The sequence below is a fragment of the Ictidomys tridecemlineatus genome, chromosome 1 (genome assembly GCF_052094955.1).
Source record: "Ictidomys tridecemlineatus isolate mIctTri1 chromosome 1, mIctTri1.hap1, whole genome shotgun sequence".
Taxonomy (NCBI): Eukaryota; Metazoa; Chordata; class Mammalia; order Rodentia; family Sciuridae; genus Ictidomys; species Ictidomys tridecemlineatus.
The window spans coordinates 149,885,671-149,911,414 of record NC_135477.1 but is presented as its reverse complement, the minus strand read 5'-3'; the positions used below and the strand labels follow the sequence as shown (position 1 = coordinate 149,911,414).

General features: G+C 43.7%; 1 protein-coding gene across 1 annotated transcript in view; it reads left to right on the top strand.

Moving 5' to 3' along the window:
* Nucleotides 1-25,217, top strand: part of Catsper3 (cation channel sperm associated 3) — a 30,297-nt gene extending 5,080 nt beyond the window's left edge. The window contains exons 3-8 of the mRNA XM_078022513.1: nucleotides 15,967-16,206; nucleotides 21,355-21,537; nucleotides 22,196-22,336; nucleotides 22,663-22,782; nucleotides 23,583-23,737; nucleotides 25,048-25,217. Of these exons, the coding sequence (XP_077878639.1) occupies nucleotides 15,967-16,206; nucleotides 21,355-21,537; nucleotides 22,196-22,336; nucleotides 22,663-22,782; nucleotides 23,583-23,737; nucleotides 25,048-25,150 (942 nt within the window). The 3' untranslated portion in view covers nucleotides 25,151-25,217. The remainder of the gene's footprint in view (nucleotides 1-15,966; nucleotides 16,207-21,354; nucleotides 21,538-22,195; nucleotides 22,337-22,662; nucleotides 22,783-23,582; nucleotides 23,738-25,047) is intronic.
* The last annotated feature ends 527 nt before the right edge of the window (nucleotides 25,218-25,744 follow it).

Below are 25,744 nucleotides of genomic sequence, written 5' to 3'. Positions count from 1 at the left end.
AGAATCACATTTCTATGATTAAAGCAAGTCTACTGCAAAGGTATGCCCACAAACGGATAAAAATTATAGCGTATGATTTTAAAACAGGGTAAATGTTTAAGAAACTGATCAAGTTAGGAAAAGAACAGAAGTGGAGTGACAAACTCAAGAAAGAATTAGAAAGCCAAGAAAAATAGAAAATGAAGACTAATTAAGGGCAATTACATACAATAGACAATTGCTTAAGAGAAATACATGATTAAGTAGAGGAAGTTTTTTTTTAAAAAAAAAAAACAAGAAATGAACAGATGGAAAAAATTCAGGAGAAAACAATGAACAATGACAATGGGAAAAAATTCAATATAAAGATAATAGGAAGGCTGGGGTCATAGCTCAGAGCGCTTTCCTAGCATGTGTGAGGCACTGGGTTTGATTCTCAGCACTGCATATAAATAAAATAAAGGTCCATTGGAAACTAAAGAAAAAAGATAGTGGGAGCCCCTGCATTTCAGAATAAATGCTAAAATCTATCATGCCCCCCAATTACCTTAATAAAAGACCTCAATTTATATGTTTAAAGAATACACGTCACATACCTGAGAATATGGATTTAGAACAAGCACCAAAACACATCTAGTAGAATTTTGGGACTATACAAGCAAGAAGAGTAGGGGAAACTGTAACCAGCTAGGAAATGTGGCTTCTAAGTAGAAGAAAATTAATTATCTTCAGACTTCACTGTGGTAATGCTTCAGGCCAGAAGATAATGGAGATAATTTAAGATTCTTCAGCAAAGAAAATGTGAACCAAGTTTTTTAGATCAGCAAAACTGACTTTCAAGTACCGAGGGCACAAACTGTCACATTCAAAAACTTGGAGAATGTTCTTTCCAGGAACCCTTTCTTAGGCGTCTACTACAGAATAAGTTGAGCCAACCAAAACAACTTTATACTTCTGATGATAGCATTAAATATATAGTTATTTGTGAAAGCAATTAATTGTGGTTTAACGGGGAAAGAGTATCGCATATAATGAATATATTACCTAATAACAAATATATAGTATGACTATAAAAATGGGAGCCATTGGGAAGAGCAAGTGCAAAAAAATTTTAAACCATTTTCAGTAATCAACTTGGTGATGCTATGAGTAGTAGTATTCTGAGATGGATGAGCATGAGGTAATTATGTGATATTTTTTTGGATCCTATCTTTCATCGTCTATGTTCTTGAGAACCAGGATGTTAATGGAAGAAAGGAGATAAAGGTGTATAGATGAACTTTAAATAAAATTGTTGTACATTTGGATTGGAAGTATCATCCTAAACTACTGAGGTATTTTATTTTATCCTCTGAATGACTTCAAACATTGATCAACTTAGCAATTATGCATGTTTTGTGCCCATAATGTAATATTGAAATATCATTTCTCACTAAAAGAAACCAGAGTTTCTTAGAGAAAGAAGAAATGCATCAAACAATCTATGAGGTTATAATGATACACAACATAACTGGCCATTTTGGATATTTAAAAAGAGCTAATCCTTGATCTTTTTCTTTCCCCTTAGTACTGGGGATTGAACTCAGGGGCACTTTACCACTGAGCTACATCCCCAGACCTTTTTATTTTTGAGACAGGGTCTTGCTAAATTGCTGAGGATGGCCTCAAATTGTGATCCTCCTGTGTCAGCCTCCTGAGTTACTGGGATTACAGGTGTGCACCTCCACATCTGGCCAATTCTTTATCTTGAAACCTACCAAATTAAGGGAAAGTATCAAGATTTACTAACCTCTCTTAGATGAACTGTGACCCTGAGGGGGTCACCTACTCATTCTTAGAGTTAAAATCTTTATAAAGTGTCCCAGTTAATAAATGAAAAAGAAATGATAGAAAAAATCACCATTTTTTCAATATAATAATGGATCTAGGCATTCAGCATTAATGGTTGCTGCCATAATAATAATAAAAAAAGAGATAGCTAGATGTTATATGCCTTCCATGAAGGAATAGCACCTATAACTTTGCCAGAGATCCAACCTGAATCTGATTAAGCTGATCAACTTGGAAAACATCTTCCTAATTTTAGGAAATTTGGAAAATAGAGGAACATGCAGAATGGCACCGTAAGTGTGCAGTCAGCAAATTCCAGACTGAAAGGTTCTGAGTTAAACTGTAAGAAGAAAAAAGGAATGGGAGATTTAAAAAAGATAAACCAAAGTTTAAAAAATTATAAAAGGCAAGACTAAATTATAGGTTCTTGGGAGGCATATCTGGGTTTCTATCCATAACGGAATGCAAGGAAATAATTATAATTTAAAAAATCCAAATAATAGTTAATTTTGTAGGTAGGGTAGGAGTTGTGATTTGAGAGGGGCACATGGAGAGGCCTGGGATAGCAGTCAAAGCTCTACTTCTTGACCTGGTGGTAGTGATAGGAATGTTGGCCTTGTCATAAATTCGTTAGGCTAATTCATGTGGTTCTATGTGTATTTTATTTTATAGTAAAATGTTAAAATATACTTCATTCAGGGTAAAACTCACATTTACTTCTTAATGGTAAAAATGGTTAGCATCAACATAATGTGCTATCAGAGGTGGTGGAGGTGGGTGGCCTACTTGAAATTCACAGGATCCACTTGGGGACACTCCTGTGAATGTGCTGGTATGGTAGCAAATCCCACACCACCACAGAGTGTGATCACGGACAGTGGGAGGTCATGTTGGTACAAGAGTGATAGGTTCAGGGAAAGAGATCTGTTGAGGAATCTAAATCCTGATTGTCCTCCGGAGGCCATAAGGTTACCAAGTATGTGTCCTTTGGGGACCCTGGTTTGCAAGCCTAGTTCTGTGTTGTGGGAAGGATGTGGACTTCGGGACTGTACAGTTGTGGGTTCAAGTCCCAGCTCTCCTACCTTTTTACTAGTTGGGAGAATTTAGGCAACTTATGTAATCTTTTTGTGGTTCAGGTACAGCATGTGTAAAATGATACACCTTCCAGGAGGCTGTGAGGCCATTGAGCATAATGTGTGAAAGCCCCTGGTTAACTATGAACTGTAATGAGAAATCATTAACACTCTTGAGATCCCCCTGAAGGTTCTAGGAAAGACCTGAGAAGGGCTGATCTTTCACCTCTGGATGATCTTGAGGCTCTGAGTAAGCAGGAAATGAAGGTAAATTGCTACTATTGGCAAATTGCTGGAGCACTGAATGCAGGCCCCAATACACAGAGCAAAGAGCCTTGGCAAAGACTGGGAGGCTGATTGGTTCCAGGCATTTAGGGGAATCTCCATCCAGACATTAGGAGGCCAGTGAGCTAACTGAAGGGCTGGGGATGTAGCTCAGTGGTACAGTGCCTGCCTGTCTTGCATGCACAAGGCCCTGGGTACAGTCTTCAGTACTGCAGTAAACAGACAAACGAGCTGACTGAACAGAGGCTTTGATGATCACACACAACAGACTACAGACTTGACAGAATTCAGGAAAGGCACTTGGAAAAGAAAGAAACTAACAATTAACCATACTGAAACAAACCCTGGAGAGAGAGGAGAAGCTGATTCCCAGTTGTGACATATTATTTAAAAAGTCAATTTTTTAACAACAAAAAAATTATGAGACATGCAAAGAAACCAAGAGTGTTCAAACCAAAAATGTTGATCTTAAGGAAGAGAGTAGAACCGTGATTTCTAGAGGCTGGGAAGGATAGGGGCAGAGAAGATGAAAGAAGTTCGGAAAAACAGGTGCTAAAATACAGTTAAATAGGAGGGATACGTTTTTTTTTAATTGTTCCCCAGCATAGTAGGCGAATAATTTATATCAACTCATTATATATTTTAGGAAGAACTAGAAGATAGGAATTTAAAGGCTCCAAATACAAAGATAAGAAGATGGCAATGCTAATTATTCTAATTTGATTATTATACATTTCATTGTATACATGCATTGAATATTGTCACTCTGAAGCCCACCAGTATGTACCATTTTTATGTGTCAATTAAAAAGAAAAAAAAAATCAGATTTGGTATGTAGCTCAGTGGTAGAGTGCTTGCTTAGCATTCTTGAGGCCCTGGATTCTTTTGCTACTTGTGAAAAAATAATAAAGAAAATGAAAGAAAAATAAAACAAAAAAACAATGCATAAAAAGAATGTATGTCCCATACACAAGAAGAGAAGCAATCAGTGGAAACTCTCCTTGAGGAAGTCCATTTGTTGGACATACTAAGCAAATACTTTATTATTTATTTGTTTATTTTGTGGTGTTGGGGAATTGAACTCAGGGTCTTGCTAATGTTGGGCAAGCACTCCACACAGAGCTACTTCCCCAGACATTTAAACAAATACTTTTAAAAAGCAGCTATTATAAATATTTTCAAAGAACTAAAGAAAAACATATCTATAGAACTAAAGGAAAATATGCAAACAATGTCTCACCAGAGATTATGGAGAAATGAAAATGGTTACAAACAGCCAAATACAAACAGGATGAGCTGGTGCACAGCCTTAGTGCCAGTGACTCAAAAGGCTGAGTCAGGAGGATCACAGTCCAAGGCCAGCCTTGGCAACTTAGACCCTGTCTCAAATTAAAAAAAAAAAAAAAAAAAAAAAAAAAAAAAAGTGGAAGCTCATTTGTAGAGTGCCCCTGGAAAAAGAAGAAGAAAAAGAACCACAAAGAAATTATGTAGTTGGAAAGTACAATAACTGAAACAAAAAAATATGCTTTCAGATTTGAGCTGGTAGAAGAACCAATGAACAGGAAGATAGTCAGTTGAGATCCTGCATTCTGAGGAGCATAAAAAAATCAAAAGTCTAAGAGATGTGAACACCGTCAAGTGTACCAACATACACATAATGGGAGCTCCAGAGGTATGGAGTGGCCAAAACTCCCCCAATTTTATGAAGGACATGAATATAAACATTCAAGAATCCCAGTGAACACCAAGGAGGAAAACAAAGAGACCCACACTGCAACACATTATAGTCAAACTGTCAAAGCCAAACAAAGAGAGCAAGAGATAAGCAAATTGTCTCCAACAAGGGAGCCTCCATAAGATTAACAGCTGATTTCTTATTAGCAACTATAGAGATCAGGAGGCAGCAAAATGACATGTTAAAAATACTGACAAAAATACTGTCATCCAGGAATTCTATGTCTGGAAAAACCACCTTTCAAAATGAAAGTGAAATTAAGACATTCTGGATAAATAAAATGAGAGTTTGGTACTAGTATATCTGAACTAAAAGAAATGCTAATGATGCTCTTAGGTGAAATAAGTGAAATAAGTCAGTAACTTGAAGCCATAATAAGAAATAAAGAATACTGGTACAGGCAGCTCGTAGGTAAATTAAAGACCAGTATTATTATACTTTTACTTTTTATATGATTTAAAATACCAATGCAAAAAGCAGTAATTTTAGTTAATAAACACAAGATGTATAAAGATATAGTTTGTGAAAGCAAAAACTTAAAGGAAGAGAGAGAGAGCTATATAGGAACAGGATTGTTATATATTAATAAAACTAAGGTTATATTAATGTAAAAATAGATTGTAAAAGTTTAAGAGATTATCATCACAATGGTAGCCACTAAGAAATAACCAAGAAAAAAAATGTAGAAATATAACAACAACAACAAAAACAACAGCAAACAGTGAAAAAGGAATCCAAATGGTACCCTACAAAAAAATCAATTGAACACAAAAAGCAGTATTTTGAGGAACAAAAATATATGACAGAAAAAAAAGCAAAATAACAGAATTATGTCCTTTGTCAGTGATTAAATACAAATGGATTGAACTCTCCAATTCAAATGCAGATATTGGAAGAACTTTTAATTTATTTTTAATTTTTTTAGGAGGAAAAGTTTATTTTGGCTCACAGTTTCAGAGGTTCAACTAAAGATTGGACAACTCCACAGCTCTGAATCCAAGACGAGGCAGAACATCATGGTGGAAGAAAGACATGGTAGAGCAAAGCAGCTCAGGACATGGCCACTCAGAAGCGAGAGAGGGTTTTGCTTACCAGGAACAAAATATAAACCACAAAGCTACCCTCCCCCAGTGACCTACTGCCTCCAGCCACAACCTTCCTGCTTATTTCATTTATTTCATTTTTATGTGGTGCTGAGGATCAAACCCAGTGCCTCTTGCGTGCTAGGAGAGCACTCTACCTCTGAGCCAATAACAGCAGCCCTCCAATCATTTTATCTCTGAAAATTCTTTCATTTCCTCATTTATTTATTTATTTCCCATTTATTTATTTATTTATTTATTTATCTATCTATCTGGTGCTGAGGATCGAACCCAGTGTCTCATGAATTCGAGGCAAGTGCTCAACCACTGAGCTACAACCCCAGACCCTCCAAATAGCCCTAATAGTGACAGAACTACCCAAAAGTCCAAGTCCAAAATTTTATGTAAGACTGAAGGCAAACTCATGAATGTTTTCCACTGAAAAGATCAAAAGTAAGTCATATATAACCCAATATATAATAGCATAAATATTTTCATTCCACAAGGGAGAAATAGGAGCATAGAAAGAACGGATGGGACGAAAGCAAGATTGAAATCCATCTGTGCAAACATCCAGCATGTGGAGCACATGACATTGTGATGTTTTCTCCAAAAGATTTCTGTACCTTCACCCTATGACCTTGCTGGTTGCAGCCTGCATGGCCTCTTGCCTTGTTTCTGTTCAATTCCTATAGCTTTCCTCAGCAGATGCTCCATGGCACTCTCATCTCTTAATCTTTGGTGTCTCCACTGCAGCTTCAGCTTCCTACTCACATCATCATGCATTGCCATCTCAGGGGCTGCCTGCAGTGATTACAATCCTAATACACTTTGCCTTTCCTCCCTGGCCATCCTTTGAAATGTTGGTGGAATGACTTCCTAACTCCACCATCCTGCATTCTTGCATAACTGGCTCCACATGGTTTATGCCAAGGTCTTTCAGTAGCAAAGCAGCAGCCTTTGAGTGTCTGGGTAGCTGAGCACAATGAAACAACTTCTAGGCCCTTTTGTGCAAGCCAAATGTCCTTTTGGTTTCTTCCCAAAGGAAGTTTTACTTTTAAAATCTCCAGCCTGAGATGGGTATGGACTTGTCAGTTCCTGAGATGCCCTCAAGCTGTCTTTCCTATTGTCTCTGTGCAAAGTACTTAGCATCTCATTAGTGGTTACAATGTCTTTAACAACCATGACTTCTTTAGCCCCAGTTTGACTCACACTCTTTTGCAAAACTGCAAGTTATTAAAATCTTTCTGTTTTCCTTTCTGTTCCTGATTATCAGAGTAAACTTGGATAAAAGATGCCAACAATGTCCATGCCACTGCCTGAATATGGTGCTGCCTTGAAATTTCCTCAGCCACATCAATTAGTACATCACCTTCAAATTCAGCCTCACAGAAAGTCTCAGGACATGGGAACATGTTGACAACTTTGCCAGAATTTAGCATGAATGGCCTCTAGTCTAATTTCCAAGAGTCTTCCTTCTCTGAGACCTCATGAACCCAGACTTTACTGTTCACAGTCTTATTGTCATTCTGGTCTTCTGAGCTCCCACTGGAATCCCCCATTAAGCTCCACTTACAACCTTCTTGTATCTCTAAACTCCAAAATTCCTCCCTCCACAAACCAGCTCCGAAACCTTCTGAACCACATGGTCTTGGAAGTCATAGCGATTTAGTACCAATTTTTTTTTAGCCACCTTTTCCATTGCTGTGACCAAAATACCTGATAAGAACAACAGAGTGGAAGAAAAGTTTATTTTGGCTCATGGTTTCAGGATTTAGGGCATGGTTGGCTGACTTCATAGTTCTGGGCCCAAGGTGAGACAGAATATCATGACAAAGCATAACAATGGATTTTTAAAAATCCAACTACATGATATCTACAAGAGACTCATTTAGATCCAAAGATACAAATAGATCAAAGTGAAAGAATGGAAAAAGAGATTCATGCAACCAGAAACCAAGAGAGCCTGGGTGGCTAAACTAATATCAGACAAAACAGAAGTTAAGGTAAATAGTTCCAAGACATGAAGAGGGGCATTTTATACTGGTTAATTCATCAAGAAGATAAAACAAGTTATCTCTAGAACATATGGAGTCTGCAGAATAGATTATAGGTTAGGCTATAAAATAAATCCCAATAATTGTTTTACAATATTAAAATCATAGAAAGTCTGTTCTCTGACAATAGTGAAATAAAACTAGAAATCAATAATGGATAATTGGAACATTTGAAAATATTTATAAATTAACACAGTCATAAAAAATAGTCGGTCAAAGTAGAAAGCACAGGGCAATTATTTTAAGATTATCCAGGGGTGGTAGTACATGCCTATCAACATGAAAGGCTGAAGCAGGAGGATCTAAGTTCAAGGCCAGCATCTAAAACTTAGGGCAACGCTGTCTCAAAATTTTGGGAGGAGGGTACTAGGAATTGAATCCAGGGGCACTTGACCACTGAACCACATCCCCAGCTCTATTTTTTTAAAATTTTATTTAGAAACAGGGACTCACTGAGAGGCTTAGTGCCTTGTTTTTGCTGAGGCTGGCTTTCAACTCAAAATCCTCCTGCCTCAGCCTCCCGAGACACTGGATTACAGGCATGTGCCACCATATCTGGTCTCAAAAATTTTTTGAAAGGGCTGGGAATGTGGCTCAGTGGTAAAATATCCTTGCATTCAATCCCTAGTAATGGAAAAAAACCCTTAAGATGAATGAAAATTAAAACAGTATGACAAAACTTATATAATAAAGTAAAAATTTAGTGCTCAGAGGGAAATTCATACCTATGAATGTGCACATTAGAAAAGAAAAAAGATCTTAAATCAATAACCTAATATTTATACTTTAAAGCACTAGGGAAAAAAAAGATTAGACTAAACCCAAAAGTAGCAGAAGGAGAAAAAGAAAAAGAAAAAAAAAGATTAGAGATAAACAAAATAGAAAATATAGAAACAATAGAGAGAATCAACCAAATCAAATATTGGTGCTTTGAAAAGATCAACAAAATTGACAAGATTTCAGCTAGATCAACCAAGCAAAATAAGAAAATTCAAATTAACTGTCAGAAATGAAAATTGGCACATTAATACTGACCTTATAGAAATGAATTAGGTTACAGGAGACTATAACAAACAACAGTAGCAAATTAATTAATCTAGATGAGTTCTAGAAGTTTTCTGGTGGGATTTTTGGGGTCTTCTAAATACCTCTGGTAAACAGAGGTAGCTTGAACTCTTCTTTCCTATTCGTATCCCTTTAATTTCTTTCTTTTGCCTAATTGCTCTGGCTAGAGTTTCAAGGACTATGTTGAGTAGAAGTGGTGAAAGAGGGCATCCCTGTCTAGTTCAGTTTTTGGGAGGTGGTGCTGGGGTTTGAACCCAGGGCGTTATGCATATGAGGCAAGTACTCTACCAAATGAGCTATATCCCCAGCCCTAGTTCCAGTTTTTAGAGGGAACACTTTCAGTTTTTCTGTTTAGAGAAAAATTGTAATCCCAGGGACTCAAAAGGCTGAGGTAGGATGATTGTAAGTTCAAGGCTAGCCTCCCCAGCTTAGTGAAACCCTGTCTTAAAATAAAAAAAATAAAAGGGACTGGGGTTGTAACTCTGTGGTAGAATACCCCTGGGTTCAATCCACAGTACCAAAAGAAAAAAAAGTAAAAGACAGATATGGTATTAAAGCCAATAAATTTTTAAAAATTAGATGAAATAGATAATTTTATAGAAAAAAATATGAAACTGACATTCAGTAAGAAAGTGAAAACCTGAAGTAAACTTTATATGTCCATATATTCCTTTACTGACTATAAAGCATTGATCTAGTAGCTCAAAATTTCCACCCCACCTTCAAAAATAAAATAAAATAAAATAATAAAAAAAATAAAAACTAACCTGTACTAGATGATTTTACATGTTTCCATAAGATCAATTCAAGAAATGTGAAAAAAGTTTATCATAAATGTACTTCATGAAAAATAATAGCAAACTAAGAATAGAAAGGATTTATTTTTATGCAATTAAGGGTACTATGAAAACCTATATAAAAATTCACACTTAGTGGGTGGAACTTTGGCTGTGTTCCCTTTGAAGTAGTATACTAGTTGTTATTAATAATAATATATTTATTAAAGTCCTAGGCAATATATCATACAAAAAAGCATTAAGAAATAGAAAGAGTTTTAAAACTGTCACTATTCATAAATGATATATGACTGGGCTGGGGATGTAGCTTAAGTGGAAGTGTGCTTGCCTAGCATGTGTGAGGCACTGGGTTCAATTCTCAGCACCACATAAAAATAAAATAAAGATATGTTGTCCAAAAAATAAATAAATAAATGATATATGACTTCTTCATAGAAATTCCAAAACAATTAGGAACATTATTAATTGAATTAATACTACTATAAAGTTAATGAATAATAAATTCAGCATTCTCTGAGCATTTTACTAATATAAATCAAATTAATTTTATTTGCTGTTTCAGCAACAAAAAAATAAAACTTATAGTAACTATAAAATATAAAAAGTACTTAGATGCAAACCTAAATTTATGTGACTTTTTTTTTTTTTTTTTAAGAGAGAGAGAGATTTTTGTAATATTTATTTTTTAGTTTTCGGCAGACACACATCTTTGTATGTGGTGCTGAGGATCGAACCCGGGCCGCTTGCATGCCAGGCGAGTGCGCTACTGCTTGAGCCACATCCTCAGCCCAATTTATGTGACTTTTAAATAGATAAAAATATAAACACGTAGCTGGGTGTGATGACACACACCTGTAATCCCAGAGGCTCAAGAGGCTGAGACAGGAGGATTTCGAGTTCAAAGCCAGCCTCAACAAAGGCGAGGTGCTAAGCAACTCAGTGAGACCCTGTCTCTAAATAAAATACAAAAAAAAAAAAAAAAAAAGGCTGGGGATGTGGCTCAGTGGTTAAGGGATCCTGGGTTCTATCCCGGCCACTGCCCCCCCCCCAGAAAAATATAAAAATGTGTAAGGTCATTAAAGAAGACATAAAGAGAAAAACTATACTATATCATGTGCAGAAAGTTTCAGTTTCTTAAAGATGTGATCTCTCTCTTTATGCATCTAGTTATTGAAAGACCATTAAGAGTTGGATGTGGTGACAAAAGCTTGTCATCCCAGCTACTCTGGAGCCTGAGGTGGGAGGATTGTGAGTTCAAAGGCAGCCTGGGCAATTTTGCAAGACTCTGGAAAAAGAGTCAGGAGGGGTGAGGAATAATCAATAAAAAGGTGAAAGAGTGTGTTAAGTCAGTGTGGGAGAAGATGCTTGCACGGATAACAAAGGATTTAAAATCTGTAAGATGTCCTCCAAATCAGTCTGAAGGTAACAAAACAATCCAGCAGAAAATTTGGCCAAAGATTAAAAATAGGCAGTTCACAATTTAAACATATGCAAAAATGCCCAACCTCATTAATACAGAAGTGAAAAAGAAAATTTAAAATGAGGTAATATTTCATATTTATCAGACTGACAAAAATCAAGGGTGATAGTGGGGAAGTATTGGCAAGAACGTAAAACAATAGGCACATGGCTGATGTCAAAACAAATTGGATCAGTCACTTCAGAAAATCAATTTGTTAATACCTAGTGTGGTTGAAGATGCTCACATCTTACAACTTAGTAATTTTACTCTTAGCTATCTTACAGAGAGACTTTACACATGTGTATAATAAATGTATGAAGAATTGTTCAAGCTGGGCACAGTGTCACATGCCTGTAATCCCAGCATCTCTGGGGTTCAAAGCCAACCTCAGCAATGACGAGGTGCTAAGCAACTGAGTGAGACCCTGTCTCTAAATAAAATACAAAAGAGGGCTGGGGATGTGGCTTAGTGGTTGAATGGCCCTGTGTTCAATTCCTGGTACCCATGCCCCCCAAAAAAGAATTGTTCAAATTTTTTGTACTATTGCACTATTTGCAATAGTAAAAAAAAAAAATTATGAACAGGCTAAATTTCACTCAGCAAGTATCTGGATAAATTAAGTGTAGTATTTTCACAAGTGGAATCACTAAATAGGGTGAAACAATAAACTCGGTTTGCATACATAAACATGGATGAATCTCACAAACATGATTTTACATATTATTTATTGACAGATAATGATTGCACCTTTTCAGGGGATACAGTGTGATGTTTTGGGACACTTAAACATTGTGTATTGATCAACTCAGGACACTGAGGTTATTCATCATCTCAAGCATTTTATCATTTCTTTGTGATGAGAATATTCCAGATCCTCTCCTCCACCTGTTTTGTGAACGCTGATCACTCTTCAGTGTCATAGAACACCGTAAGGTATTCCTCCTCTCTGACTGTGACCTGGTAACCAAGCTCCCCGTGCTCCTCCTCCTCCTCCCCTCCCTGGCCTCTGAGATCCACTGTTCTGCTCTCAACTTCCATGAGCTCCGCTTTTTGGATTCCATGCATGTGAGAAATCATGCAGTATTTGTATTTCTGTATCTGGCTTATTTCAGTTAACATTTGGAACCCCAGGTTTGTCCATGTTGCCACATGTGACACAGAATTTAATCCTTTGTGTGTATGATATTGGAGATTGAACTCAGGACCTCGCTCCTGCTAGACAAGTGCTCTACCACTGTATCCCCAGCCCTTTTGAAAAATTTATTTGGAGACAGTGTCTCACTAGGTTGCCCAGGCTGGCCTCAACTTGAGATCTTCCTGCCTCAGGGATTGAATCCTTTTAAATGGCTGAATAGTATTATGTTTTGTATAGATAAATTTTCTTTATCCACTTGCCTATCATCTGAAACCTTGGTTGATTTCATTTTTGGTCTATTGTGAATAGCACTATGATAAACGTAGGAGTGCAGGTGACTCCTTGATATATTGTTTTTGTGTCCTTTGTATATAGACCAAGAGCAGTATTGCTGGGTTGTATGGTAGTGTTCTCTCTCTCTCTCTCTCTCTCTCTCTCTCTCTCTCTCTCTCTCTCTCTCTCTCTCTCAATTTTAAATATTTAAAAAAATTGTTGGTGGGCCTTTACATTATTTATTAATTTATTTATATGTGGTGCTGAGAATTGAACCCAGTGCCTCACACCTACTAGGCAAGTGCTCTACTACTGAGCCAAAGTGGCAGCTCTCTCTCAAATGAGGATTAAATCTAGGAGTGTTCTACCACTGAGCTACACTCCTGGTTCTTTTTATTTTGAATCAGGGTCTCACTAAATTGCTGAGGCTGGTCTTGAACTTTCGATCTTCCTGCCTCAGTCTCCTGAATGGTGATTCCATTTTTAAGTTTTTGAGGAAACTCCACACTGTTTTTTGTATTGGCTGTACTGATTTACACCCCCCAACAGTATGTAAGAGTTCTATTTTCTCCACATCCTCATCAGCATTTGTCATTTTTTTTTTGTCTTTTTGATTTTAGTCATTGTAACTGAGGTGACATGATATTTCAGTGTGGCATTTTTGTTAGTGTGCTTTTTTTTTCTATACCCAGAATTGCTTTGCCACTCATCTACACCCCAGCCTTTTTGTGTATGTATTAGGAATTGAACCCAGGGGTGCTTAATCACTGAGCCACATCCCCAACCCTTTTTAAAAATATTTTATTTAGAGACAAGGTCTCTCTAAGTTGCTTAGGACCTTATTAAGTTGCTGAGACTGGCCTCAAACTTTTCATCCTCTTACCTCAGGTCCCTAGTCACTGGGATGCAGGCATACATCACTGGGACCAGCTCAAAGTGTTTGGGTTTGTGTTTTCTTGATAATTAGTGATTTTGAACATTTTTTTTTCATATACTTGTTGGTCATTTTTATCTTCTTTTGGGAAATGTCTATTCAGATCATTGGCCAACTTTCAAATTGGATTATTTGTTTTTTTCTGTTGAGTTTTTGAGTTCATTAGATACTCTGGATATTAATTCTTTGTCAGATGAGTACTTTTACGCATTTCCCCCCATTCTGGGGGTTGTTCTGTCGCTAATGATTGTCACCTTTGCTAAGCAGAAGCTTTTAGTTTGTTGTGACCCCGCTTGCCTACTTTGTCTTTTGTTGCCTAGGCTTTTACATTTTTATTCAAAATATCCTTGCCTACACCAATGTCATAAAGTATTTTCCCTGTTTCCTTCTAATAGACAAACGAAATTTAAATGAAAAGAGCAAATTGTCAAAGATATGCTAGTATATAGGCTATTTATGTAATGCCTAAAAAATGCAAAAAAAAAAAAATAACAGGTCTTTTTAGGGATATCTATGTGGCAAAGATATAAATACATGAGCATGACAGGCTTCACATTTTCAATTGGGTTACTTTTGTGGAAAGAAATTTGATTAATGAAAGAGCCACAAGAGACTTCCTGTAATAGTTTATTTTTTAAGCTGAGAGGTAAGTATATGGTTGTTTGTTATATTAGTCTCTGTGTCTTTTTGTGTATCTTAAATGTTACAAAGTAGTTTCAACAACTAAAAAGTATATGTAAATGGTTGTCTTGTGGAGACATTTGAGGACAAATAGAAACACCAGCTGCTCTAATGTAATTCAAATGAGAGGTGTGAACTGAGGTCCAATTTCCAGTGACCACCTATGACTTATACTTAAAAGATCACACATTCAAAAACCTTTCCCTCCAGAAGCCTTCTCTGTCCCCTTCACCTGGCTGCTTACCAGTCACTCCCTCTGAAACCTAGGAGTCTTGCTGGCCACCTGTCTTTTACGTGCATCCTGGAGTTCAGTATCAAGTCCTATCCTCACTGTCCACACAGGCTATCTGGAACATGTCCTCTTCTCTCCCATACCACCACTGTCCCCTCAACATATCTGGTTCACCCTGGATGACTGTTGCAATGACTAACTAGGCTACTCACCTTTGCCTCCCTGCCCCACCTCTAGTTGCTGTTTCTCTTATACTGAGCAGCAGCCCAGATTTCTTAAAAATCAGCATCAGTTAAAGAAAATGTGGTATTTGTACACAATGGAATATTACTTAGCCATAAAAATAATGGCTTTATGAACTTTGCTGGCAAATGGATGGTTCTGGAGATGATTATACTAAGTGTAAGAAGCCAATCCCCCCAAACCAAAGGCCGAATGTTCTATCTGATATGCTGATGCTAACACACAACAAGCAGGAGAGGGGAAGAGTAGAAATTCATTGGATTAGACAAAAGGGAATGAAGGGAAGGGAGGGGAGATGGAATAGGAAAGATAGTAGAATTAATCAAACATAACTTTCCTGTGTTCATCTATGAATACACCACCAGTGAAACTCCACATCGCATACAACCACAAGAATGGAATAAGTTATCCCAATCAGAATAAGTTATACTCCATGTATATGTAAAATGTCAAAATACACTCTACTGTCATGTACATTTAAAAAGAGCAAAAATAAATAAATAAATCTTAGGGCCTGGGGATATAGCTCAGTTGGTAGAGTGCTTGCCTTGCATGCACGAGGCCCTGGGTTTAATCCCCAGCACCACACACACACACAAGCTATATAAAAAAATAAATCTTAAAAAAAAAGAGCATCAGTGGGGCTCGGGATGTAGCTCAGGGGTAGAGTGCCTGACTAGCAGGTGCAAGGCCCTGCGTTCAACCCCCAGCACTACCAAGAAAAAAGAAAGAAAGAAATGTATATCAGTTCTCATCGCTTCCTTGCTAAAAATCCTTCAAGGCTGAGATGACAGTGGGGTTGGTCCTTGCCTGGGCTCCAGGGCCCAGTGGTCTGGCCTCCAACTGCTTCTCTGGCCCGTTCTCCTCTCTCACTGACTGGGGCCCATACAGTCAGTCATTATTCCCAAGCACCTCATTTCAAACAGAAGACACCAAAGGGGAGGGAGTCGGGCACACTCGGAGCGCTCTGTGTGCCAGGGACTCTGCTTGGGTTTCTCCAGCATGCGGGTGACCCGGATTGGGTCGCCCAGGCAGGGAGTGGGCCGGGACTGTGGGGCTCTGCTTTTTGGTTGGATCTCTTCAACCCTTGCCACCCCCTGCAGATCTCAGAGATCATCTTTGTGTCCATCTGCACCTCCGAGTTTGCCATGAAGGTCTACGTAGACCCCATCGACTACTGGAAGGATGGTTACAACATGTTGGATGTGTTCATCCTCATCATCATCTTCATTCCCTATCTGCTCCGAAAGATCAAGGGCAAACACTACCCCTACCACAACATCGCCGAGGGCATACAGTCCCTGCGCATCCTCAAGCTCATCCCCTATAGCCGAGGCATCAGGGTGAGTGCCCTGGGAGTGCCAGGGTGCTGGGAGGTCAGGCTGCAGGCCACACTGCCACCAGCCCCATAAGAAAAGGTAATTTGACTGCTGTCTTCCAGTTCATGTGCCCTTCTGTGTGGTGGGGTGACCTGTACTGGCATTGTTATCTTGATCTTAAGATTCGCTGGACTTGGTGGCACATGCCTAAAATCCCAGAGACCCAGAAGCCCGAGGCAGGAGGATGGCAAGTTCTAGGCCAACCTCAACAATTTATCAAGACCCTGTCTCAAAATAAAAAATAAAAAGGGCTGAGGATATGGCTCAATGATAATCGCTCCTGGGTTCAATCCCAGTGGGAGGGTTAGGAGGAATACTTGGTCGAAATCTTAAGATAAACAATGGCAGGAAAGATTTTATTAGCTCCATTTTACAGATGAATAAATTGAGACCTAGGGTCACTCAGCAGCTAAATGTCAGGGCTGAGGATTGAAAGGAGTGTCTGAAGCAGATGCCCTCTGAACTTCTGTCCCATGCTGCAGAGTGACTAGCTTTTGTTCTTTTTTTCCTGTTTTGTGGTCTGGGGATGGAACCCAGGGTCTTGCACTCTACCAATGAGCTCCATTCCCAGCCACTGACTGACTTTCTTATGGGACAGATGTTTTGAACTACACACCTAGGAATCTCCAGCTCTTCTGGTGACTTGGGCCAGTGGCTGCTTTACCAAGACAGCCAAAGGACTACTGCTCCTCTCAGTGGGAAGCCTCCTCACTTTGTTGAGCAGCCCAGCAAGCGCTGCTTCCCCCAAGAAGTCTTCCTGGGTTGCCCCAGTCATGGGGTGCTTGGCCTTGCCTGAGCTCCGAAGCTTTCAGAACAAGCCTGGGAGCTGACCCCTTGTCCTCACCTGGGCTGGCAGGCATGCGTCCTGGATACACCGTGTTTGTCCTGGCAGCTGTTCTCCAGGAAGGGGCTGGCCTGGGCCTATTTGTCCAGTCAGGGTGTGTCACGTATCCTGCTGTGATAGCCAGCCCTGGTCCTAGGGGGAGAAGGGACAGGGCCTGGGAGCAAGCCCCCCCCCCCCAGTCCCTCATCTCTTGCCCTCATGTGGTCACATGCCTGTGTGTCCAGCCCTCTCTCCGCCCCTTTTCCTCCCCAGTCTTACTTCCTCACTAAGCTCTGACTTCTTCCCCTCCCTCCAGAGCGCAGAGCCTCTCGAGGTTGCCAGATGCGGTGGCCATTTCCCTGGGCAGCCTGGTCACTGCTTCTCTTTCTCATCCTGACCTCTGGTGGCGTTCTTTCCTCAGGACCGTGCCCTGCCTTCTCTTTCCCTCCGCCCTCTGCATATTCTCTCTGGAGGATCTTTTCTGCTTTCTAGGACTCTCCACCTGCCCGTGCCTCTGTCTGTGACCTTCAGACCCAGTCACCTCCTGAACAGCTCATGCGCTCCTCAAGCGCGTGCCTAACTGCAGGTTCATCACCTGCCCCCACCTCTGCCCGCAGGTCCCCAAACCCTGGCTCCTCCTCCACTATTTTATCTTTTGGTGGAGAGTGTCCCCCACTCCTATTCAGTAGGCAAGTCATAAATCTGAGTGTCAACTTGGCTCTTCTCTCTTAAAGTCTTGTCACGCGGCCCCCTAAATAGTTGCTGACTTGTCCACGTCTTTTCATCCCTGCCACCGTCAGCCTCCATCTGGATTCCCGGGTGTCCTGGGCAGAAGTGCCTCAGCAGCAGGCATGAATCTTCTAAAGGCACTTCAAGTCACGACACCTTTTGCTTCAAATCCCATCTTCATGGGTCAGGGACAGCCCCTGGGATGTGACCTAGAAGTGGGGGAGGGAAGTGTCTGAGGTGCTGGGTATTGGAGTTGGAGGCAGGTAGGGCTGAGGGTAAGACAGGTGGATAGAAAAGGAGACTGGAGGTCCAAGGGGTCAGACCGGTGGGGGTGCCTCAGAGTGAGAGAGATCAGAGGGAGGAGTAGCTCAGCTTTTCCTGGGGCCTGGAAAAGCTTCAAGAATCACTAACGATGAGGACGTTCAGGGAGGAAGTGGTCTAGATCATGTGTCATCTGCAAAGATCCCCGGGGGGTTGGCCTCAAGATGGGGTGGGGAAGGAGGTAGTGAGCCTGGAAGAGAGATTTCAAGTCACGAGGAGGAGTGGGAAGCCAGAAGTTTGGCCATGCCCAGAAATAGGGACTTTGCCCATGGAGTCAGGGGCTCCAGGGACGAGGCAGAGGATGGCCCCCTGAATCCCAGGTCAGTGAGGGATAGGCAGCTCCCTGGAGAGGGCTGCTAGGGTAATCTCAGGTAAGAGGGGATGCTTAGGTGAAGCCGGGAGAGAAGGCACCGTAGGACATGGGTGCCAAACCCCTGAGGGAGTCACGTGAGGAAGGGAGAGGTGGGTGGCGGGCTGAGGGACCACGCAGGGAGAAGGACTGATGGCAGAAGGGCCTTCATCTTGGAAGGAAGTTGTTGTGACCCAGCTGGGCACCTTGTAAGGCCAGGGGCTCTAGCTACACTGGTCTTGGCTGTGTGGGGGCAGCTGGTCAGCAGGCAAAGACCTGAAGGTGCCCAAGGTTGAGAGCCTGCCAGGGGCAGCACCTCCTTCCAGCCCAGGGAGACTCCCTAGTGGCCCAGGGCCATATCCTGGAGCAAGCCAGGCTTTTCTTATGAATCCAGGCCCCTGCTCAGTCTTTGGTCCTCGTAGACATCCTCAGAGACCCGTGGGCACGCACACACCACGTGTACACCAATGTTTATCCCAGGTTTGGCCTTAGAGTTTTCTGTCAGTCACCAGAGGCATGCGTTCCAAGAGTGGTGCCTTGGAGACTGATGCCCTGGCTGTGGCTCTACTGTAGCCTCTGAAATGTCTCGGGACCTGGGTTCACAGGGGAACAAAGGTGACCCTGGATTGCATGGCTTTGTGTGCTGGTCTGGCCTGCTGGCCAAGGGAGCTGGGAGCTGCTGGAGGTGGGGACTTGCACCTCCATGCTAATGTGTGTGAATGAAAGTCTAAAGGAGCCCCGAACAGAGCTGATACTCTGGTACATCCTCGGCTCTCCACCCCTGATTCATTAAAATGACACTCTGCCCTCCACCTAATGGCAAAAAACTTGCTCCTCGAGGAAATCATTCCTTGTTGTTTTGTACATAGAGAATTCTGTTAGCTGGGTGCCACCTTGCTCTTGGTCATCTGCATTTTATCTGGACAACTTTCCCTGCTGGCTGTGAGCCCAGCTTCGTCTTCCTCTTCCCCACCTCTCTAGGGTCCCACCATTTCCCCCTTATCCCAGGGGCTGCCCAGGAAGACTCTCTCAGAACCCTGACCTGGCCACCTGCCCTGGCCACCACTCCCAAAAGTCCCAGGCATAAGAGAATAGCTGTGGCTGACCCAGGACCCAGGAGAACGGAACTGGATGCTGGGTATCGCTTCTCCAAAGAATGTGGAAATTTAAAACGAGATATCTACTCGAGGCCAGGCTACAGACCTCGAAAGCCCAGAACTTCCTCAGCGAAGGATCTCCTGACCTGTGGGGACCTGGGTGGCCATCCCCTGGGACTGGAATTCTGCCTCTTTCTTTTCTTCAATCCTCCCTCCCTTCCTCCCTTCCTTCCTTATTATTTTTTTAAGGTACCAAGGATTGAACCCAGGGGTGCTCAACTACTGAGCCACATCCCCAGCCCTTTTTTATGTTTTAAGAGACAGGGTCTCTCTAAGTTGCTCATGGCTTCACTAAGTTACTAAGGCTGGCTTTGAACTCATAATCCTCCTGCCCCAGCCTACCATATCGCTGTGATTACAGAGGTGTGTTACTGCACTTGGCAATTTCTGTCCCTTTCTGGATCTGTTCATTAAAGAGGCTGCCTGGATTGTGCCTCAACCAGGTAGTGGGGGTCCCACTGGAGAGTGTGACCTTATTACAACTACTTTTCTCAAGGCTGCTTGGCTGTGTCCTCAGGTGGGCTGGCCTGGAGGTGGGACAGCCAGCCAGACCTCTCCCTAGCCCTCTACACATGCCTCAGGTTCTGCCACTCGGGCGCCCCCTGCCCACCTGTGCAGACTGAATTTGCAGGCCATTGCTGGGTTTCCTGTTTCCTGTTAGCACTTACTGGTTTACTTTTCCAGGCCTTGGGAAGAAGTTATGCCTCTGTCTAGCAGGGAGAGAGATAGTGTTTTTTTTTTTTTTTTCCTTTAATAGTCAGCTCTTTTGGAATGAATCTGAAAACACCAATTTTCTTCCCCCAGGGGGACGAAGAATGAACGGGCATGTGTTCATTCCTGCCAAACCATCCTGCATGTGGGGCAGCCTGGGGCTCTGGGGGTGTCTCTGCCTCCTGGAGTACCTCAACTGTCCAGACTTCACTGTCCTGTGTCCAGCTACAAGTACCCCTTTTCCTAGTGCTAATCGGCCTCTGTGCTCAGGGCTGCTGGCGGGTGGAGGTCGTGACATGAGGCAAAGGGTTTTGGAATTGGTCCCAGCTCTGCTGTTATACTGGAGTGTGACCCTGGCCAAGACAGTTTGCTCCTCTCAGTCTCTGACCCCTCATCCTGGAAAACTGATAATATCTATCTACCTTGAAATTATGTCTGTGAAACCATTTGAGGTAGGTGAACACATATGGAGCACTTATTGCATGCAAAACTCCAGAGAATGGAGAACGAATGATGGGGAGTCACACGATGTGCTGGGGAAGCCAGATCCCACTTCACAGAGGGAAGCCTGGGGACCTGATTTCAAAGGCAGGGTCCAGAAAGAATGGGAGCCACATTCCTCTGGGCCCTCTCTATTCTAACCTGCAGGTGACCTCTCTATTCTAACCAGGGCTGGCCCTCAGCTGAGAATCAGGAGCAGGATACCCTAAGATGTCCTCAGAGCCAGATGGGGAGTGGTTTGTGGTGACCTGAAATCCATGACCTGGGATCCTGTGTACCCTCTGCCCCTAGGTGACTGATAAGGGATGTTCGATTCTGGCAAATCAGTTAGATGGATGCAGCCCTCGATCTGAGCACATTTCTGATTCACTTCATTCATTCGACCACTAATTGTTCATCATGCTGTGTGCCAGGTATGGCACCAGATGCTGGGACAGTTGTGACCTGGGGCAGACTGGATCTCTGTCCTCTGAGATGTCCCGCCTGGCTCCCTGGCCTAGCTGCGTGTCCCTGCCTTGCAGACGCTCATCATTGCCGTGGGGCAGACTGTCTACACCGTGGCCTCTGTGCTCACCCTCCTCTTTGTCCTGATGTACATCTTTGCTATCTTGGGCTTCTGCTTGTTTGGAATTGTAGAGAACGGTGACCTGAATAACTGGGGGAGCCTGGCGTTGTCTTTCTTCACCCTCTTCAGCTTGGCCACGGTACTGTGTTTGGGAACAGTGGAGAGGGCGGGGACCTTATGGGACTGCCAGGTGGTGTGAGCAGGTGGCTGTGAGGGTCTAACGTGGGCTTTCCCCATATTCAGGTACTTAGTTGAGCCTGGGGAAGGTGGAGGCTGGCCTTCCAGCATGAGTCAGAGGCCAGGGATTCATCTCGGTCTCTGATCTTGTGACTCCGTGTAGCATTCCCATATGTCCCACAAGGCCGTCAAACTTGTCAGAGTCCTCAAATGATACTTCATTTGGATTAAGTTTAAGTTATGAATGAAACCCATGTTACATAGCCTTTTTGGAAACAGGCTGTTACAAACCCACCCAAGAATCAGGATGCAAGGCCCAAGTCCAGAATTCCAGACTGTTGAACTCTTTGAAAGAGTGGAGTCTTTTCAAAGGTGGGACTAGCAAGAGGCAATGTCCTCCCAAGGAAAATGACAGACTTTGAGGGGACAGACCCCAGGGCATGCTGGTCTCCATCCAGAGGTGTCCTGCGTTTCCAGGCCACCATGTAGAGGGGCTGAAAGGCTGATGTGGGGCAGAGGCAGTTTCCTCCTCAGTGAATCGGGGACTTCCCTGGCACAGGTGAGATAGGGGCCTGCTCCACTGGGCCCTGGTACTCAGCAATCCCTGCCCTGCTGGACAGGTGGATGGCTGGACAAACCTCCAGGAACAGTTGGACATGCGGAATTTTACTCTGAGCCGGGTGTTCACCATTGCCTTCATTTTGCTTGCCTCCTTCATCTTTCTCAACATGTTCGTGGGGGTGATGATCATGCACACGGAGGTGAGGCTGTGCTTGGGGGTGGGGTATGGGAATGCCAGGTGCGACAGGCAGAGGTGTGGGCCGGGCCTCTGGGGAGAACGCAGAACGGTGTCTCTCTCTGAAACAGAGTGATGGTGGCCTGGTGGGCCCTTCCTGGGCCTCGCCACCTCTTGGCCATGAGCTTGTGCGTTTGCCTAGCCAACAGGAGGGTTGGCAGCTTGAGTTGGGGGCTGGCTCTGTTGGGGTGGATCTTTGTGCTGAAGGCCTGAACAACAGGCAAGAAGAGGCAAGGGGCGAGACCAGGTCACGGGCAGTGTGCTCCTTACCTCTACCCTTTGACTCACTAGGACTCCATCAAAAAGTTTGAGCGGGAACTGAAGCTGGAGAGGCAAGTCACCCTGATGGAGGAGAAGCAGGTGATTCTGAAACGGCAGCAGGAGGAAGTGGACAGGCTGATGAAGACACAGGTAGGCAGCGCCCCAGGCGGGGCAGCAGACAGAGAGAGGGACAGTCAGGGCTGAAGTACTGGCTGGGAAGAGGGCCCTGGTGTGGAGAGGGCAGGTGGCCTCAGGTTTTGTGGCCTTAGGTGAGGCAGGTACTTCTCCCGTATCTCCCATCGCCGAGCTTTCCTTCCTCGGTCTCTTTGTTTCTCTGACCCCCTTGGAGAGTCCAGGGCTGTAATGTTGGCGTCTCCTTTGTGGCAGAACTGCCCTGTGGGGCCTTTTGGGTCATTCAGCCTGTGCTTACTGGGTGCTAGGCAGCCCAGTCCCAGGTCACAGGATGGATGAGGATGAAGAGGCTCTGACAGGGTGTCACTCCATCTCGGTTTCCCCACACTTCGGAAGACAGAGGAGGAATTAACACAGCAGGCTGGAGGTTTTGGGTCAAGCACGATAAACCTGTGAGGGCTGATGCTGCTTCTTTTTTCTGCCTAAGCTTTGGGCGCCCTGCTGGGTCCCCTCATCTTTGGTATGACCCTCCTCAACCTTTTCTCTGAGATGACATCTGCCTGTCTAGGCTGTGTCTGGGGTTTTTCCAGGACTGGAGGACACACTTAGCCACTCTGAGACTCTCATGGGTTCCTTTGTGTGCCACCTGCCCCACATTGATGATGGTGGCTCATGAGGTTACCTCACCCATGAAGGTCCAGGCTCATCCTGGGGCTGGGAACAGACCTCTGCCAGGGGCCTATCATGGAAGGTTCCCAGATCTCCTTGCAGCGTGACTGCCACTTTTCTGTCATTACTCATTTTGCTTCCTTCTCTAGAGCAATGTTGGCAAGAGTTTCAGTGAGTTGGTGGAGGACTTCAAGAAGACTCTGCGGCACACTGACCCCATGGTCTTGGATGATTTTGGCACTAGCCTACCCTTCATTGATGTCTACTTATCCACTCTGGACAACCAGGACAATACTGTCAACAAGTCAGTCCCAGCCCCAGCCTTTCCTGGTGCCCAGGGCTTCCTCAGAGTGGGGGCTGTGTTGAGGACCATGGGAGGGTGGAGCATCCACGACCCATGTGTAGGGCAAGCTGGTGGGTTAGAGCCTTTCTGAGAGTGCAAGAGTCCATGAATATGTAGTCTGGGCTGCTGGGGAACTCTGCTGTCCCTCCCCAGTCCTCTCTCTCTCTCTCTTTTTTTTGGTACTGTGGGATTGAACTCAGGGGCACTTGACCACTGGCCCACATCCCAGCCCTATTTTGTATTTTATTTAGAGTCAGGGTCTCACTGAGTTAGTTGCTCAGCACCTCGACTTTGCTGAGGCTGGCTTTGAACTTGTGATCCTCATGCCTCAGCCTTCTGAGCTACTGGGATTAGAGGCATGCGCCACCGCGTCCAGCCCCCTTAATCCTTTTTGACTTATATAGAGATTCTGGCTCCTTCATCTCTCCAGGGCCTCCTTTCGAACCCCTTTTCAGGGGGCAGAGAAAGCATACTGGGTGGCAAGTCAGGGAGTGAGGAGGCTTTTGGCCTGGTTCTGCCACTACCTTCCTGTGTGACCTTGGGCAGGTCTCTGTCCCTTTCCCACCTGTCCCAAAGGAGCTACTGGTCTGATTAGATAGTAAAAATGTATGTGTGGGGCTGGGGTTGAGGCTCAGAGGTAGAGTGTGTACCTTGCATGCGTGAGGCACTGGGTTCGATCCTCAGCACCACATAAAAATAAATAAAGGTATTGTGTCCATCTACCACTAAAATTATATTTTAAAAAAATGTATGTGAAGCTCTGAGCTAGGCCTGGCCAGGGCTTGTAAGCCTAGCTGGAGTTATGACTGGCCATAGCTGAGCAGGAAGGATATAAATTCCTGGCTGTGGGCACTGGGGAGCCTCAGTGGGATCTTGAGTAAGGATAGACATAATTAGCTTGGTTTCTCATTGAAAATCCTCTAGAGGGCTTCTGAGATTGGACAAAACTAAAAGGAAGGACCAGGGAATGTCCACTTGGGGCTCAAAAGTGGTTCAGGTACTGACTGGGCACCACTGTACAGTTCCTGCTCTTCACGCTCTCGGCTCGACGTGTGAGGTGAAATCAATCACTCCAGGGGGCCAGAGGCAGAGTAGTGGACCTAGGATGCCAACCATCTGATGTGGCTCTCTGAAGTCCTTGCTCTTCACTGACCCCACTGATCTGCCAGAAGTGGTGAATGCACCCGAGCCAGCATTGGTGGGTAGGGGTTCTGGGCGGCAGGGAGCCCACCCTGTCCTCAGGTCCCCTCCCCTCCGGTGGCATCTTTCAGACTTCAGGAGCTGTACTACGAGATCGTCAACGTGCTGTGCCTGATGCTCGAGGACTTGCCCAAGGAGAAGTCCCAGTCCTTGCAACGGCTGGAAAAGAAGTAGCTGGAGCCCTGGGGGTCTTGCCGACCGGGAGGGACCTCATTAAACATGGAGCTGGACTCCAACTGCTCTGATGTTTCCCTGCCTTTGTGGGTTGGGCTGGAGAGGTGCTCCTGAAGTCTGATTCCCCAGGCCTCCATGACACAGCGCACCTACGGAGAGGAAGACTCACCCTGGCTAGAGGCCACATCTAGGCCCACAGTGGCTCTAGTCTCCCTGGACCCAGCAGCAAGGATCCCCTGGGCTCCTGGAGGGAGCAGACGAAGGAGGGTCCCCAGCAGACCCATAAAGCATGTGGCCCTGCTGATATTGGATCCTCTGAGGGCTGGTCTATGTGGGACCCCTTGCCTGGCATGGCTGCCACTCTGTGGACCCGCTATTGTGGAGACCTGTCTTTGGAAGTCTGCTCTGATTTGCCCTTTGGCTCCTTGCAAAGGGCACCACAGTCAGTGGCTCGGTTCTGCTGTGTGGGCATGGGAGGTAGCCAGGGAGCTCAGCATGGGGAGCAGCCCACTGGCAAGGGCAGCACCACATACCATGGCCCAGAGCAATGGCAGTAGCAGGTACTTTGGACTACTTTCCTGCTGTGGTTAGTTA